General features: G+C 40.2%; 1 protein-coding gene across 1 annotated transcript in view; it reads left to right on the top strand.

Annotated features, from left to right (window-relative positions):
- The window catches only part of MRTFA (myocardin related transcription factor A), a 139,962-nt gene that overhangs the window by 106,624 nt on the left and 17,313 nt on the right, over positions 1-16,025 (top strand). Inside the window, exon 4 of the mRNA XM_056846548.1 lies at positions 4,476-4,541. Within this exon, the coding sequence (XP_056702526.1) occupies positions 4,476-4,541 (66 nt within the window). The remainder of the gene's footprint in view (positions 1-4,475; positions 4,542-16,025) is intronic.

The following is a 16,025-nucleotide window of genomic DNA, read 5'->3' on the forward strand; positions in this document are numbered from 1 at the left end:
AGGGCCACACTCCGAAACCTACCTTTGATGTAGGACTGAAGCCATTGCAAAGCAGTGCTTCCCAGTCCCAACCCCAGAAGGCAGTCCAGGATGATACAGTGATCAGTGGTATTGAAAGCTGCTGAGAGGTCCAGGATGTTTTTAGAATTGGAACAGCTCCTTCTTATGGAGGAGTGAATTATGTAGATGCAGGCATATAATTGTATTACTTCAAATTTTACACAAAACAGTGCTCCTTTTAAAGGAATGTTCAGATGTTACTGTTCCAAAGAGGGGAAGTGATTTTTCTCTTTCAGGAGGGCAAGGACTGGGCTCTTCTTCACTGGGGAGCAACTGAGAATGAAGATGATTTTCTCTAGTGAGACAGTTTTTGGCAGTTGTGTGTGGAATCCTTAAAAATCATTTTAGAATCCTTAAAAAAAATCTGAAAAAGTTTGCTGCCAGTTTGAACTATACCATGCAATAGTTGCCAATCATATTAACCTAAAATATTTTCAAATGATGTTAGAAACAATTAGTCAGCAAGCAGACTTGATTCTTCTGTTTCCACTGGTTCTCAACTGGTAAGCGGAGATCCATGTTTTTGACTTTCTGGACAGTTGTTGTAGACATTCGGAGTGCATACAGTTAATATGTGAGGCATTTAGCAACCAAAGCATTCTAAATAATGTCACGGTGGTCCATGGGGGTAAGGACAGGGGAAAAACAGATGGAGGGCCCTGCTTCTCCGCCTTCCTTAAGCATCCCTTCAGCAATTGCTTGCCCTGACACAATAGCTCCACACTTTCAAGGGGTAGCTGCCACCACACCTGTCACTTAGAGATCCTAGGCAGAATCTGACATGTCACTTCTGCCTCTCTGTGTCATGCACACATGCACTTAATCCAGCTAAACAGACAGCTGTCTTAGATGAGAGCTGTCATACATAGAACTCAGTCCTTCTGCACCTGAGTGATGGACGACACAGGCTCCCCTGAATAAAAAAGGGAGGGGAGCGGCATATGACTACTTGCATGGGCAGAGGGGGGTGGGGAAGGATTTCAGACACACAGGGGAAAGCAACACAGCGTGAACTAATACATGAAGCTCATACAACCTGACTAAACCCACTAAACAGTTCATCATGGGCCTTGAGCTATATTGGACTGACATAGTGTTACCCTACAAGAAATTCATTTCCCCTTGCTCGCTCCCGGAAAAGCTGCCCTTCAAGGTATTTTCATTATACCCCCTTGCATGGATAAAGCACTCTGTTCCTGCTCTGGCTGATGCACCCTTTTGGAAGAGAAGCCCTACCCTTCTTTCTGGGGCTTTGATTCATTGTCCTGCTCCCTCTCTTGCTGGTCAAGCCTGGTCTTGGAGCATAATTAGAAATCGTGGGGATCAGGATGGGACTCATGACAAGTATGTTTTAGCAATTGCTAGAAATCACAAAATGAAAAAGGGTGATTCTTCTCTGGTGAATTAGGGAATAACTCTGAAAGAGGCATGGTATTTTTGGACTGTTTTATCCTTTAGTGCCCATGGCATGCTTTCCTTTGTGCTCCAGTGTTCTAAAAGCATTTCCAATACTTTTGTATTGTTGATTGACCACTTGGGTGGTTTACCATTATTCTAAGGTGCTTTGTATAGGAGCTCTGTTTTTATAAATTCAGTTTCCATGTTGAGGGCTGGAGGCTGAGGTACCATGCAGGTGTCTTTTTTGCCACTGGGATAGAAATGCATCTCTGCCAGACAAGCCACATTATTTGTCTTATCTTGCCCAGAACTCTGAAGTTCTTTACATCACACATCCATATATTGTAAAAGAGAGCTTCACAATGTATGCATCTTGTGGAGATTTTGCTGCAGTATTGTCAGTTTGATTTATTTGACTCAGGAACAGTTTTGGCACTATTGTGTGGATAAAAGGAGGAACAGGAGCCATCTTAAGCTCTTTAGGGGTGGCTAATTAATTAATTCAGTTAAGTGCCACGTAATCTACTATGGCCAGAACAGCCCAAACCACTTTAGATGGAATGGCTGAGTGAAGTGGTTAATCTTACTCCAGTATCATCGGAGATGAAGGATGTAGTTGACTTTTACCTGTGGTTTTTATATGCACATATTCGTGGCATAATTTACATAAACTTCACAATATTAGGATGAATGCCATTTTAACATACTGTAGCATACTGTAGCTTCATTATATATTTTGTACATTTTTCTCCACAGAAAAAAATCTAATGTTTCAGGGATATACACAGAAAATCTTTTACTTCAGTTTCTAACCTAGAATTATAATCACTCTCATGTTCCTTTGTTCCATTTTAATATTTAATAACGTATTTCAGAATCATATTTTATTTGTAAGTATGCATGGAGCAAAGCAAATATACTTTTTGCCATTTGGGCTTTGATAATGAAACAATAATTAACGTATGTTTGGAGAAAACTAATCCATGTTATGTGACCTTGAATGCATCTAGTCTCCTAAATTTGCTTATGACCATTGGCTCTTGCAAAACAGGGAAACAAATTTTAGCCTTGAAGCACAATAACCAAAAAACAAACAAAAAGCCCCCCTATATTGTGCAAATTAAAACATGAAACCAGGTATAAAGTGTGCCATATAAACAACTCACTAATGGTAAAACCGTAAGATGATCAGCTGACCCACACTCAGTGAATTTATTGTTCATCTTTTGTGCTGCAAGTGCAGAGTTATATTGTGAGTTGCGTGCTTTCTCCCTATCCGCAAGAAGATACACTTTCATAGCCTCCCCGAAGATAGACATTCTGCATTAGAAACTTTGCCAAAAATTCCTGGTCCAGGGGATTTATGTAGGGGACTTTTCCATTATTTACCAACAGTACTGGAGATCTGCTCCACTGTTTTGGTAATGCATTGACCATAGTCAGTGAAGAATTAAAAAGCCAAACAGGGTTTAAAAGAAATAAAATATGTTTTGAATGAGGTAAGCATAAACTAGATCTTAAAAATGTTGAACTCTAACTTGTTAATATTTGCCAGTCCCCATTTTTCGGCGCTCTGAAATCACTTGTGTAAGTGTTTTGGCTGCAGATATCTTTACAGCCAAAGGAGCTAGGTTGGCTCCTTTAGATCTTGCAAAATTCATAATAGCATTTGTAGTTTTGACAACCTTGTTACTCATAGAGGCCTTCTCAAGAACGTTTTTCATGAAATTGGATGCCATACAAAGATACTTAAAATCAAACCTGTTCTATATCTGTGTAATAATTTCCCACCCTGTGAGAACAATTTTGGCTTGGAAGTAGTTAATAGTGCTCATTCCTCTCTTACACAAAATCTCACCATATCCTTGAATAGTTGATGCATCTCCTCCAAAATGGTGGAAACCAGGGCTGCATTTCCTGCATGTAAATAAAAACAAAACAAAAAGAAAGCAACTTGTGTGAAAGATGCTAGGAAATACTAGGGTCCCTTATGTTAACCATGAATATTATGTAGATAGTTGGAATGAACAGTGAAAGTTAGAGTGGACAATCTCAGGAAAACAGAATAGAATGTATTTAATCTCTTAGCCCAATTCCAATCAGAAAATACTGAATAAGGATAGCAATTCCACAAGAAGATACAAAAAACCTCCAACGTTCAAACTGCCTCCAGCATGACCTTATGTGTGTCAGAGCTTGCTTCTTCAGATGCATAGAAGTGTACATCCATTAGGCTTGGTTAAATACCCAGTAGAAGGGGATGGAGTTTACAAAGAGAGGGGTGGTGTAAAACAAGATCCAGTCCAAAGAGAAATTGGTCCAGCTAGAGTGGGTTTGAGACACTTTGAGCCAACTACAGTAGAGTCTAATGTTAATTTTAGTTCAAGATGAAATACAATGATAAGAGAATGGGATATGTGAAGGTGCTTCTGGGTGTTGTATAGTCAGAATGTCCTCACCATGAATACTGGATTTGTTCCAAAGTCTCTTAGAGCATCCTTTAAAGTTTCTGGAACCTCATTTTTTTTATGGTGGTGTCAGTGCACCCTTTTAAGGGTACAGGGTAAACCATGTCTCATGCTTAAGAATAATGTTTAGCATCAAATGACAGCGAATACTATGTGAATGTGGAATTCTGATTACACCCCTTAGGATGGGGTCAGGTTTTGTGCCCTTAAAAAAAAAAACCTTGCATGGCTTACGAAGGGGCTAGGCGCTATAGAACATCTTGAGCAACAGGCCCTGTTTTCATACTTTGTGGATTTTTATCAACCTATTAAAACTCTTTGCAACTTCCTCTCTCTGCTGTCTGCAGCACACTACGGAAACCTTGGTGCCTGAGGCTACTTCTGCAATTGCAAGAGTTAGAATTGGGTGGGGATGACAGGGCTTCCTTCAGTCCTCCTCTCTAACATTCTGCAGCTAGAAGAAAATGGCATGAAAAGGAAAATGTTCTCTGTAGTGTGGCATGGTACAGCAACCTGTTCTCAACTTATTTTTTGTCTGCCTCCTCGCAGTGCTACAGTTGAAGCTCCAGCAGCGACGGACGCGTGAGGAGCTGGTTAGCCAAGGGATCATGCCTCGTAAGTGTAACTTATTTAAATTTTCCTTCCTATTTGAATACACAGTACCTTTATTCAGAGAGAAAAGTAGCTTTGTATGGGTTTCAAAATATCTGTCCATGCAAGATCCATTCTGCTTCTAAAACCTATGTTTAGAATGTGGGAGCCCTGTGCAAATAAAGTTACTCTTAATATCTAGAACCATAACATTAGCATCTACTTTGTGGAAGTTTGCTGCTGCACAAAGTAAGAATAGCTTCATTTCTTGGTACTAAGAAGCCTTAAGGGAGGATGTTGCCCTGGTAGAAATGTTTGAAATACTGTGCGTGTGGTAATCACTTTCCTAGCAGACTTCCTGCCTTGAGTGCTCTCCTTGTCATTCTTGAGCCTGGAGTGCGAATACACATATGCCTTGTGAATCCTTGATTGGCAAAGTGTCCACTCTGCAAAGCAACCTTCTTCCATTTCCAGTGTTGTAGAACAGCACCAAAGCAAAAACCTGTAGATGGCTGGTTTTGTTGAGCAGTGACAAGTCCTGTAGCTGTTATTGGGTAACGTGGGTGATGCAATGAATGTATGCAGGGCTAAGAGAATCTTTCACACTCTATTTATTTAAGCAATTTATGGCTTGCACTCTCACAGTGCAACCCTGAGCAGTTAACGCCCTCCTCAGTCTATTGGAGTCTCTGGGCTTAGCAGTGCCTAACTCTCCTTAGCGTTGCATTGTCAGCCTCCTGTTGGAAACCGATTTTCATAGAAACGAACAATTATGATAGAAGTAGGCCTAAATGTGTCACATGCATCAGCCGCTATAACATAAGCTATAACAGCCGCTATAACATAATCATTTTGGCATTGTTTGCATTTCCCCTGAAGCCTTCACAAAGGTGGTAGCCTAGAAACTGTTTCCTTTTCTGAGCAATCTCTTGCGTGGTCTCTTACACGTGGGTTGAAAAGTGTAGGTTTCATTCTGAAGTATATTGATTCTAAGCACATACTCAGCTACAGGATGTTCCATTCTGAACCGTGTTTATCATTTACTAACAGCCTATCGTATGTGTGTTTGTGTATGTGTGGGGGTCTGCATATTGTGTGGGCTGCTGAGGTAGTATGCAATCTGCATATAGATGCACACTGCCTTTCCATGGAGTCCTTGCCAGGGTGCCAGTTTTCAGCAGTGGGTTAGCCTGCTCTCACAGCATTGTTGTTCTCTCTCCCCCCCCCCCCCCGTAGCTATGATTGACAATTATTCCCTTGTGCGGATAAAAGGAAAGGGACCCTGGGATGCGGTTTGCGTGGATACTTATCTTGCCCTTGCTGAGCCTAATAAATGAGATGAGACTCAGTTTATACTCATTACCAAAAGTGTGTCTTGAACTGAAGTCAGTTTCCTTCGTTCCCATGGGAGCAATGGAGAACTGAGTTTCAGCACTGGAAACTGGGATGGTCCTAATCCATGATTTCTTGTATAGGAAATTCAGAATCAAGGCATTCTTGCTGTTTCTACTACAAAGTGGTGCCTGGCCCTCTAGCAGGAATGCCTGCATTTCTTTCCATGTCCTTTTCTTGTCCCTCATGGGAAATGTTCAGTTATGTCATTGAACATTACTTTACCTTGCTTTTGAGAGAGATCAGGTGCTTGATCCTTCTGTGTGTCATTTACATACATTCTTCCACAAGATAAACAACCAAGGTTATCACTGTGCTGAGGACGACAAAGTGTGATTTTTGCTTTATGAACTCTGGTGTCTTGTTTTATTAATATTATGGATTGTTAGCTAGTCCTTAAGGCACTAACTTTAATGTGGCAGTGTTATGAATTTGACAAAACCTAAATGACTTAGACACCCCTCCTTGGTACTAGCCATAAAGGTGCCTTTCCCAGTGCCCTACATTCAAATTACTGGAAAATTTATATTAAATAATTCAATATGTATAGAATTCCACAGATCTTTATTTCATTTCTGTGAGCATCCCTGGACCTCCAATATCCCTAGAGATAAAAGTATTGCAGGCAAAGATTTAATGCATTTTGTGCATTCTACAATTCTAGCCTGTTTTGTTGCACTTTAAAACCAAGTATTTAAAACTGACTTCTGTGCTGTCGTTATTAGCTTTCTTGGTTTGACAATGGTGAAATATTCTTTTGCCCTGAATAAACTTGTCAAATGTGTTGAGTTTTATCAGACTTGGGGCTCATACTCCGCATAAATAGCCTTGAGCAATAGACACTCACCATGTCCCAACGCCACTGAGTCTGTCACCAATAGAACTATTAATTTAAAAGCACTTGTAGAAGGTAAATGTTTAATTCTTCATGGTAAGGTCAGAGCACAGCTGCAAAATATGCACCATAGGGTTCAGTCACATTATGGGAAAGTTTCATACAAATTGCACTTTTTTGAGGAACATTAAAATGTTAATGTCTGGCTACAAAGTAGAACATGGAATGTTATTAGTCATTGGTCTTTAACTACAGGTGTTGGAACCATAGGACCTTTTCCTTGGTATGATCTTTTTTCTTTACACAGTAACCTGAAGTTTAGACTACTGCAATACATTCTATATGGGTCCTTAAAGTCAGCTTTGAAACTCCAGGTATTATAGAACACTGCTGCTCAGTTATTATTTGGAGCTAGGTGGAGTATGTCTATTACACCTATTCTGCAGTCACTCCATTGGTTATCAGTCAGTTACCTGGCTCTGTTCAAGGTACTGGTTATCATGTACAAAGGCCTTCATGGCCTTGGACCCGCACATCTGCTCCACTGCAACAGCTCTGCTCACTGCAAATGGGTAAAAACAACAGCTTGCCCGTACCTGAGCTTTTGCGGCCCACCTGCTTGAGGAGGTCAGGAAGACTCCCACACTTAACATCATTCTACAGAATGTGCCAAACAGACATGTACAGGATGGCATTTTTATGAAGGCAAAATAGGATCGCCATCTCTTTCCCTGTTTATTGTATGCATTTCTTTCTTTTGCTGCCTTGTCTTCTACTTTTGTAATTCACATCCTGAATTGCTTATGATATGTCATGTGTTAATGTATATTGGTTTGTCTGCATTGTCTTCTGATATTGTCATTCTAGTCCTGATGCATTGTTCATAGGATGCCTTAAGCTAGAAGTCCCCAGTTGTTTTGAGTCTGTGGGCTCCTTTGGAATTCTGCCACGGGGCAGTGGGCTTAACCACAGAATGGCTGCCGCAGGAGGCAGAGCCAATCACGAAATGTCAGGAAGTGAGGTTATTCGTAACTCTTCAACATTTCAGGCACAACCTTTGCTTAATAGGACCTCTTTTAGGGCGAACATACTGTTTAAAAATCTATTCTTGCATGTACGCAGCTTACCTCCAGTCATGCAGTGAAGATTCTTGTGGTGTGGTGGCAGCTGCTGCCAAAGCAGGGTTGTTTTTTTTAATCTGCACAGCCAATCAGAAGCCCTGCTGGACAAAATTACCACATGGCACTGCCCACTTTCTAACAACACTTGTTGGGCACCACATTGGGGACCCTTGTCTTAAGCTGTTTACTTACATTGTTTTGATTATTTGTAATGTGCCTTGAGTCACAGCAAGAAAGGTGGGCTATAAATGAAATAAATACATAATATTTCCCTTGATGTCTGCATCTCTCGTGTGCATGGAGATGAAAGGCTGCTAAGCATCCTGCTGGTGATATTACTACGCCACATACAATGAGAGGAGTTCTTCGCATCTCCCTGTTTGCTGGCCTCCTGATAATTTTCAAAATGCAGTTATCTTCCGAGACAGTATTACAACAACACTGCATGTTTATATCATAGGACACGTTTCGTATAATCCTGAGTTAAAACCACAGGAGACATCTGTCCTGCGTCCAGTTTTGAAACAGACAGCCCTGAGATGCCTGTGGTGAGCTCTTCCATTGTGCATTCTGCAGGTTGTTGGACACTGTCAACGCTTGCAAACCACCAGGCAGGCAGGAAATCCACAGAGACTGATTGTGAAAGCACGGCCTGAGCAAGCACAGGGCTCTGGCAATTGTAGTCAAGTCTCTTCCTTTGTCTTGGGACAAGCAGAATGGAGCTGGCACAAATATGGTTGCCCTTGAATGCTTCTGCTGCTCTGTAGTGCCCCTTTGCGATCAGTGCGGGGATGACTTTGTTGGAAAGCAGTGACATGCTTCCCAACAGGAAATGTTATTACGAGAACCTGCTATTCATTTAAGATCCATAGCTCTTTATCCACATCTGTTTCACCATTATATTTGAACTTGCAAATAAATCAAATTCAGGAACGGTGTGTCCTAGTCTTAATGTCATGTGTATTTGGCTACGGATGCTAAGATTATTGCAGTTTATCACCCACCCTAAGGCTGCCTATAGCCCTTTTTTTTTTTTGAAAATTTTATTGGTTTTTATAATATAAATTTTCCATGTTAACAAACAACAATAAAAGTAATATAGAAAATTAAGTCATAAGTAATGTTGTTATAGTTATTTAAGTACTTAATAAAATAAAAAAACAAAGGAAAATTTGTTGACTTCCCCATCACCTCCGTCCGCCTCTTAATAAAGTATTCTATCCCATCATGATATGGTCTGATCTTAATTACTCTTATATCTCAGTTAAATTTCAATCACAATATTCTGTTAATATAATTAATTACACTTCTTTATATTAGCAATGTCATCTAGATCAGCCCAGGCTAGCCTGATCTCGGCAGATCTCAGAAGCTAAGCAGGGTCAGTCCTGGTTAGTATTTGGATAGGAGACCACCAGGGAATACCAGGGTTGCTGTGCAGAGGAAGGCACTGGCAAACCACCTCTGTTAGTCTCTTGCCATGAAAACCCCAAAAGGGGTTGCCATAAGTCAGCTGCTACTTGACAGCACTTTACACGTACACTCACACAAGGCTGCCTATAACAGTTTATGTAGAACACCTTGTCTAACACCAGCCTTCTCTGTTTCTGTTCTGTTATACAAGCTTAATGATATATGAACAGATGAAGCTGCCTTATACTGAATCAGACCCTTGGTCCAACAAAGTCAGTTAAACCCACCAAGAAAATACAACAGATACTACGATCAGCAAAAGACAAAAGAGACCCCCTCACCTCTGCAGGAGTATATCGTATACCTTGCAGTTGTGGACAAGTTTACATTGGGACTACAAAACGCAGCATACAAACAAGGATAAAAGAACATGAAAGATACTGCAGACTTGGCCAACCTGAGAAATCAGCAGTGGCTGAACATGGACTGACACAAACAGGACACAGGGTCTTATTCCAAGACACTGAAAGACTGGACAATTCTACCAACTATTTTGTCAGATTGCACAGAGAAGCCATTGAAATTCATAAACATCAGCACAACTTTAACAGAAAAGAAGAGAGTTTATGAATGAATAAGGCTTGGCTTCCTGTCCTGAAAACCTCCAGACTAACAAAGACTACAGTCCACAATAGCCATGCAGATAACTTTGGATTTCACACATTAACAGATCACTTCAGGATACAATGGTTCCATATTAACATACCACACCCTCATTAGCACATTATCTTGATACTTACAGGACAATGATTAGCACATTACCTTTGATACTTTTTGCAGGACAATGATTCAGCTCAACCCCCCCCCCTTTCTGACTATATATTACTCTTCCTACACACTTGACGCTGAGAGACATTGTCCTTCAGTGTTACTCCTCTGAAGATGCCTGCCACAGCTGTGGGCGAAACGTCAGGAAAGAAAATACCAAGACCACGGTCACACAGCCCGGATAACCTACAAGAACCAATGAACTCTGACCGTGAAAGTCTTCGACAATATTTTAAAGTCAGTATTGTCTACTCAGACCGGCAGTGTCTCTCCAGGGTCTCAGGGGTCTTTCACATCACCTACTTTAACTGGAGATGCCGGGGATTGAACCTGAGACCTTCTGCAAGCCAAGCAGATGCTCTACCACCTAGCCACAGCCCCTTCTTTTTTGTGGGATAGAAGTAATAAATCCTAGGTGCAATATAGGAAATAGCAATGTTTATATTTGGAAATTAAACACAAAAGGCTTAATGTAAAGGAACACAGAACAGCTTTGAGAGAGTAAGTTTTGTAGGGTAGATGAGCTCACGTTGCTCTAATCAGTTTGCAGTTGGTGTTCTTCCAGAAGTTAATGCTCCAGTGGTCTTTCTGTCCAGCATCCTGTTCATACACTGGCATCTGATTGGCTACTGTATTAAACAGATGTTGGATTGACAGACCACTGGTCTGATCCATCATGGCTGCTATATTCTTACATAGAACAGCTGCAAATGTTTTCCTTCTTTGTTGCAAATATTTACCGTTGGATAATATTTACCGTTGGATAATACAAAATATCGAAAATAGCAGAGCATAGCGTTCTACAGAAAAGATGTGTTTTATCTGTTTGGAGCCCAACTAAACTGATGCAATAGCAGGGATGCAACAATCCACTACCATGTAATTTAAATACCAGCAGGTACTCTCCTAGAAATTTACTGGAAGTGTGCAATCTATATGTTGCATCTGTGCTCTAATCCATGGATTTCCATGACTCCGAAAGCTGTTAATGCTCTGAAGCTGATCCTGTGTGTACGCATTTCAAGAGCAAAGTGATGAGCAGCCATGGTGAGCAACATTAGCTTTCTTAGGCTGTTTCCACTAATTCCATCATGAAAGGAAGTTCTCTGTGCCATGCCTCCTCACCCTTTTGGCCAGATGGGAATGACGGCTTAGTTAATGTTAAATGTGAACAGCTGAAGAATGCTTTATCTCAAGTTTAATGTACTGAGTGTTCCCATTATATGGGCTAATTCAGGGACCTTTGGCCCAGAAATAATTTTGTTTTTAATACTACTGCTGCCCTGTGAAGCCATTTGGTACTTCCTGGTTTAGTCACTCAGGGTCACACACCAAATGTTACAGGGAGCCTTTTCACATTTGTGACGTCTGAGAATGCTGCATGAACAATGATACAGAAGGAAGAAGGGCAGATTTTTAAAAGCATCATTAAGATATTTGTGTCAACCCACCTACTCAAAGGTTGGCAATCTAAAACACATTTGTGGGAGTTACAAAAGCCATTTCTTCCTTCAGCATCAACAATTAAATCCTAAGGGGTGGGGAAAGGCCTTTGGAGGCGGTGTGACCCCTGCACTGGCGTAAGTGCCACTTGTGCCACCTGGCGCAACCTCAGCAGCACTCCTCCAGCGCAGGGGGTTGCGCCAGCGTCAAACAGGGCATTCTTGGGGGCAGGGCTGACGTTCTCCAAGCCCTTTCACTCCAGGAACGCCCATTTTTGCCAGTGTGAACTTACGCCAGAAAAAATGGTGGCGTAGCCCTTTGGAACTGCATACAGCAGTTGCGCAGGGTGTTGGGGATTTTGCCTGTTTGGCTTTCTCGCCTCGGTGCAGCAAGCCACTCAGGAGGCGGCCCGGCTGCGCTGTCCCCGGCGAAACTACCCCTCTTTGGATTACACTGCAAATTGTAATGTTGCATAACAAATAGAAGCCTTGTTGTATTCACGATCCTTTTTAGATTGTGGTTTCTGTTCCTAATTTCTTTAAACAATGTGGAGGGGTTGGATCTGGCAGAGAATCCACACTAACAGAGCTCAATTTTGAACTCTTGAAGTTTGCATGGAATGTGTGCTGTTCAGCACTGGTGCTGTCAGGGCTGGACTTGGGGGCAGAAAACAAAGGCCCTGACTCATGGGCTCAGTGTGTGTGGGGGTCCCAAAGCAAGCTGTAGCATTGCATTTGAAGTATACATTACCATCACGTCCAGAGTCTACCAGATGTTATGGAAAAGAAATCAGTGCATCTGCCATTTTCAGTGTAAAATATAGTTTCACTCTGAGCCCATGTAGAGAATATTTTTCAGGATTTTAGTTATCGTGCTGTTGTTTAATATGCTGGCTTTGGACTTTCTAATACAACAGATGCAGTAAAGGATACATACATCATTTTAAAAAAATAATTCCCACCATCTGGCAATCAAAGGCATGAGAGCACCTTCACAATGCCAATATATGCCTTGACCAGCATGGTTGATGACTTGTAATGGATTGAACAAATCCTTCTACAATCAAATTATACTGTCTGCCCTCCTTATATTCAATGGCAATCTGTTACATAGATTAATTCTGTATAATCTGTTTTGCCTGAATTTTATGATATCAATAGCTCTTCTTCCCCAGGTATGTATATGACTCCCTTAAATTCCCATGTACTAGTGCAATTCTTGTGTTGCAAATTAGTCCTTCTCCACTAAGCATCTCTGTTGTCTACCTATTATTAAGTTGTTTTGGTTAAGAAATTGGTTAGTCTGTAGAAAAAAATGTTTATTCAGTTTCTTATCTATGTGTGTAGTAATACCATTAATTAATTAACTTCAATATGTTGCAGTATGGCTTCTGTCTCCAAACAATATGCTATTACCTAACAAATTAGTTTATTTATTTATTTATAATATTTCTTTACTGCCTGTCCAGAAAATCTACTCAGGGCGGCCTATAAATTAAAATATAACAAAAATAAAACCATAAAACTCTTTAACTGTAAGCTTCTAGAAGCCTAGCATTTAAAACTCGGCTGGAGCAGAAAAAGCAGCATAAAACATAAGTAGTTCTTAGGCTAGAAGCAGGCTCTAAAAATGATGTGAAAAAGGTCAAACCCTTAATTAAAAACCTTTGGTAAAAAGAAACTCTTTGTCTTACTGTCTGAAAGAGAGTAGGGTTGGTGCCAAGCAAGGCTCAAGGGAAGGGCTTTCCTCAGGCAAGATGCCACCTCTGGAAAAGACCACTTTGTGGCTGCCACCCGCCTCACCTGTGAAGGTGGGGGCACAGAGAGCAGGGCTCATGAGGAGGATCTTGACTGGTGGGGCTGCGTGGTCTGTGGGGGTGGCATTCCTTCGAGTATCCTGACTCCGGACCATTTAGGGCTTCAAAGTGAAGAACCAGAACAGAGTGCAGATCTTTCAGCACATGGTCTGATCCCTGTATCTTGCAAGCTACCTTGGGTCATTTTTGGAGATTGATGGAATGGGAATGTTTGAATAAATGTATGCGGGCTGTTTAGTCATCTTTTTATTTTTGCTGCAATAATGTATTTGTTATTCGAGGAACAACATATTTTAAAAAAAAATTATAACAAATACATAGGAAAAATATTTGTGAGCACCAAAGGAACCACTAGTGATCATTTTAGTATTAAATATCTAATAAATATCCAATTAATATCACATGTGCTGAAGATAATACTTATTAAGTTGTGAATACTCTATACATGTTACATAATAAGTATACAGTAAATAAATACCAAAGACATAATAAATCAAACAATCTAAAATATACTCCCAAGCACTGAATGGTCTCAGTATGTTCATTGTATTAATTATAGGTGTGCTAACCTCATTAAGCCAACTACACCTGATCAGTCTTGGGTATTTTTTTTTCATAGTTAAGAGGGAAGAATGCTTTCTCAAAATATATTTCTTCACATTAAATTTCTATGATCATATAATTTACCATTTTCCAAAAAAATATAATCTCTTTAACATTTCCACACTATATAGTAGAAGGCAGCTTTGCAGTTGTGGACATACCAGCAACCACCACAATTAATTTTATGTAGCTATCTTCTGACAAAGGAAGCTTTGACTCTTAAAAGTTTATACCCCAATAAACTTTTTCGACTCTAAGGTGCAACCAGAGTCAAAATCTAGCACATGTAGCTGTCTGCAAAGGTACAGGATATCTTCTTAAAGTAATTTGCTCTGTTTCTTAAGCTAACAGAAGCAAAGATCCTTTCGAATATAAAAAAATCCATACTTCAGCTTGTAAATCCTTTTGTCACTTCTAAAACGTTTAAGTTATTTGTTCATTTTTTGTTAAGAGAAACATTGCCATGATCCATTAAATCTGTGTAACAGGATAGTCTGTATTTCTCCTGCAGATTATAATTGCCTAAATGATAGTACTGTTGAGGCCAAGAATGAGACAACTGGTATAATTTTTCTGCTGTACTTAAATTTATTAATACAGAGGATCATTATCACTGTAATATTTTTTACTTTTAGCTTTGTTAATCCGTAGTAAACCATATAAGATTATTTGACTAATAGATAAGTCACTGCTGTCTTATACCCAGTTAGTTTAACTGTTCTAGCCTGGCTACATAATAGTTCAGTCTTAAGCTGAAGATTCCACATTCTCGGTTCTGGGTGGAAGGGCATCTTGATCCGTGGGTATTATCATCACGTGCCCAGGGAGGCAGGACCAAACATTTTTTCTTCTTCCGCTTCCTGTCTCCCTGGGCGGGAAACCCAGTTTACGGACTCGCCGAGCTAATGAGACAAGATGCCCTTCAACCCAGAACAGAAGGAGCCGTCACGGTGAGTACACAAGGCTCCGTTCTCCTTTTCCCCATTTATCCTGGGCCATTTTTAGATTTATCCTCAGCTTTTTACTTGTCCATATAAAACCAGCACCAATATTTTGCCTTTTCTGCAAAGCCTCGTCAACAAAATAGGCACTCTACAAAGCAGAATTTTAAATTTTAAATGAACATCTTAACTATTAATTTGACCAAGACATCTTGTATCTGGATACTGAGTCTTGGCAGCAGCTTCTAACATGTCTTCAAGTTCTTCTCCGTAATCTTGAAGATCAAAAACTTTTTAAAAATAAAAAATAAAAATATTGACAGTTCGTTTCTTGACAGTCATTTAGGGTGGGTTTCTGCAGTTTGTAAATATGGCTACTTGCATCTAGATTACATTTTAAGGCTTTGTGCTGCAAAAAGTATCTCGGCTTTGTAATTGACGTGGTATAACTGTTTGACAGTTCCAGGACATTTATTATGTACTTTTTAGGCAGCCAAGAAAAATGTACACTGTTTAGTTAGTTTGGATGAAGTCTGATACTGTTGCAGTGATCCTTTTCAGACATCATTTCCTTCCAAGAGAATGGTAGGGTGGAAGTAAAGAGAGACTTGTTCCCTTTTGGCATTTTCAGAGGTCAATTATGCAAGTTCTGTGCTTTGTCTTAGTGCCAGCACTGGAGGGAAGTACAAACTGGAGAGAAGTACAAACTAGACTGTTTTTCTGAAGAAATACCCATGAGAGATTATGATGAATCGGGCTAAAAACTGCCTCTGGGTGTTCACTAAAAGACAATATCTTGGTTATTTGTGTATGTATGGAATTATTTGGAAAATTTCTATGACACCTCTCTAGGAAACTTGCCCAAGGCGGCTTACAATAATAGACATGAAAAAAAATAAAACACCATAACTCTATTGAAACCCAGCATTCAAAAACCACAGGAAGACCCTAAAACAACACAAAACGTGCAACAGCCTCAAATGAGTCTTAAATATTGTTCAGACTAAAACAGAGTGTAAAATAATGTTGTTGATTTTTAAACCCTTAACTAGAAGCCTGGATAAACGCAGATTTACCCTAAAAGAAAGTAGTGTAGGCCTCAAGAACCTCATCAGG

Source organism: Euleptes europaea, chromosome 3 (assembly GCF_029931775.1).
Source record: "Euleptes europaea isolate rEulEur1 chromosome 3, rEulEur1.hap1, whole genome shotgun sequence".
Classification (NCBI taxonomy): Eukaryota; Metazoa; Chordata; class Lepidosauria; order Squamata; family Sphaerodactylidae; genus Euleptes; species Euleptes europaea.